Genomic DNA, 1,899 nt, shown 5'->3' with positions numbered 1-1,899 from the left:
TATATATATATATATATATATGGGAGAATGTATGAAAAAACAACAACAGACGAGGACAGGTGGTGTAAATAACAAAAGGATGTATTAGTATAACGCTCGGGAATACGGAAAGTCTTTGACGTTTCGAGCTACGCTCTTCAACAAAATGAATACGGAAACAAGGAGAAAAACACGGAGAAAAATGGCGTTTTGAAGAGCTAAACACAGACATATATGTATGTATATGTATATGTATATATAAAGTGATAGATAATTCAGCAAAAAAATTACTCCATCTGGTGGGGTGGGGCTACATCAGACTCCAGTCTGATTTGGCATGGTTTCTATGGCTGGATGCCCTTGCTAACACACACACACATGTTTTGATATTTATATAAATTTTTTTATACTTATGATTTTTATATTTATAATTTTTCTTTTAGAAATTCCAAAAGATGAAGGCAAATCATTTACTTCGAGGTGTTTCACTTGTGGATCAAATCAAACCATTATTCTGACACTTCTTGCTGCTGGGGCCATGTTTTTATTTGATGGCTTACAGGTAAGTTTTTCTCGCATATATATGTACACATACATATATATCAATATAGGTGCATCAGGTTATGTACCTAACAAGTTTGCACAAAAACTTATAAAAACTCGGTTTCATGGGAAACAAAAAGCAAAAGAAACTGATGCGGATTCTCCAGATCCAATCTATTAGTGGCACAATAAAGATCTGTAAGACATTCCAGAAATTCTCGATCTGAGATTCTAGATGCACACACTTGGGCATATGCATCGACAGTTCAACCAACACACCGATTCAACCACATGTTCACAAACACCGAGATCTCTAACTCAACAATATATACTGATTTCAATCCTATGTACACCTTATTCATTATATATACACCCATTTACTGTAACTTTTTCTCCATTTTTTTTTCAGTCATCTTACGGAGGCTATGTATATTCGTATTCTGTGAAATCTGTGACAGGACTAAAGCAGTCAGAAGGGGCCGTACTCAATGCTTGTTTTTGGGTGAGTATCTCTGTCCAGGACTAATACTCTGCTACCACCTTAACGGTAGATCAACACCACTTCACTACCAACACTACAAGTTTCATGTCACTGCAATCTCTAGGCAAGCATTATTGTAACTCCCAAAACCATAATACCACACAACCATTATTATTCAGGTCACTGCCTGGGACGAACTCAGAATCTTGGGGTTAGTAGCCTGCACTCTTAACCGCTACACCACATGCCCTTGATAAAGGCTGGAGGGTATAACAGCCGAAACGTGTTAACAACAAACAAGATGAGGACAAATAGCCATCAAATGTAAATAATGTAAATAATTCCTCATCTCTTAAATATAGAACTGTAAATAATAATAAATTGCAAATTAAATATAATTTTGGGCATTTTGGAATTTCTAATTTTCAGACCTACATTTCAAACTTTTGGCCATGACTGTATACACACACGTGGCTGTAGGCTGTATAAATATACACATACCCATATATGGTGTTTTCATTTTTCTTAATTACACTCATGTCTTGTATTTTCAGGGTACTTTTGCTCTTGGCCGTCTCATTGCCATTGTGTTGGCGTCGAGGTTCACCGCTGCTTTCATGTTGCTTGTTAACATTGTAAGTATATTCCACGTCATTCTTTTGTCATTTTTCCAATCAATCACCATCATTCAACGCTCCGTTTTCCATGTTTGCATAGGTCGGACGGAGTTTGTTGAGGCAGATTTTCTATTGAGTTCTGTCGTCTGATTTGGCTTGGCTTTTTATGGCTGGATACCCTCCTCCTCCTCCTTGTCATCACCACCACAACCACCACCACCACCACCACCACCACCACCATCATCATCATCATCATCATCATCACTATCATCATCATCA

General features: G+C 37.3%; 1 protein-coding gene across 1 annotated transcript in view; it reads left to right on the top strand.

Annotated features, from left to right (window-relative positions):
• LOC106873651 (major facilitator superfamily domain-containing protein 4A) overlaps nucleotides 1–1,899 on the top strand; it is a gene marked incomplete at its 5' end in the record, with an annotated part of 122,782 nt that overhangs the window by 60,719 nt on the left and 60,164 nt on the right. Inside the window, 3 exons of the mRNA XM_052978123.1 lie at nucleotides 359–541; nucleotides 932–1,024; nucleotides 1,558–1,638. Coding sequence (XP_052834083.1) covers nucleotides 359–541; nucleotides 932–1,024; nucleotides 1,558–1,638 — 357 coding nt within the window. The remainder of the gene's footprint in view (nucleotides 1–358; nucleotides 542–931; nucleotides 1,025–1,557; nucleotides 1,639–1,899) is intronic.

The sequence above is a fragment of the Octopus bimaculoides genome, chromosome 30 (assembly GCF_001194135.2).
Source record: "Octopus bimaculoides isolate UCB-OBI-ISO-001 chromosome 30, ASM119413v2, whole genome shotgun sequence".
NCBI classification, from domain to species: Eukaryota; Metazoa; Mollusca; class Cephalopoda; order Octopoda; family Octopodidae; genus Octopus; species Octopus bimaculoides.
This window is presented reverse-complemented; position numbering and strand designations above follow the sequence as displayed.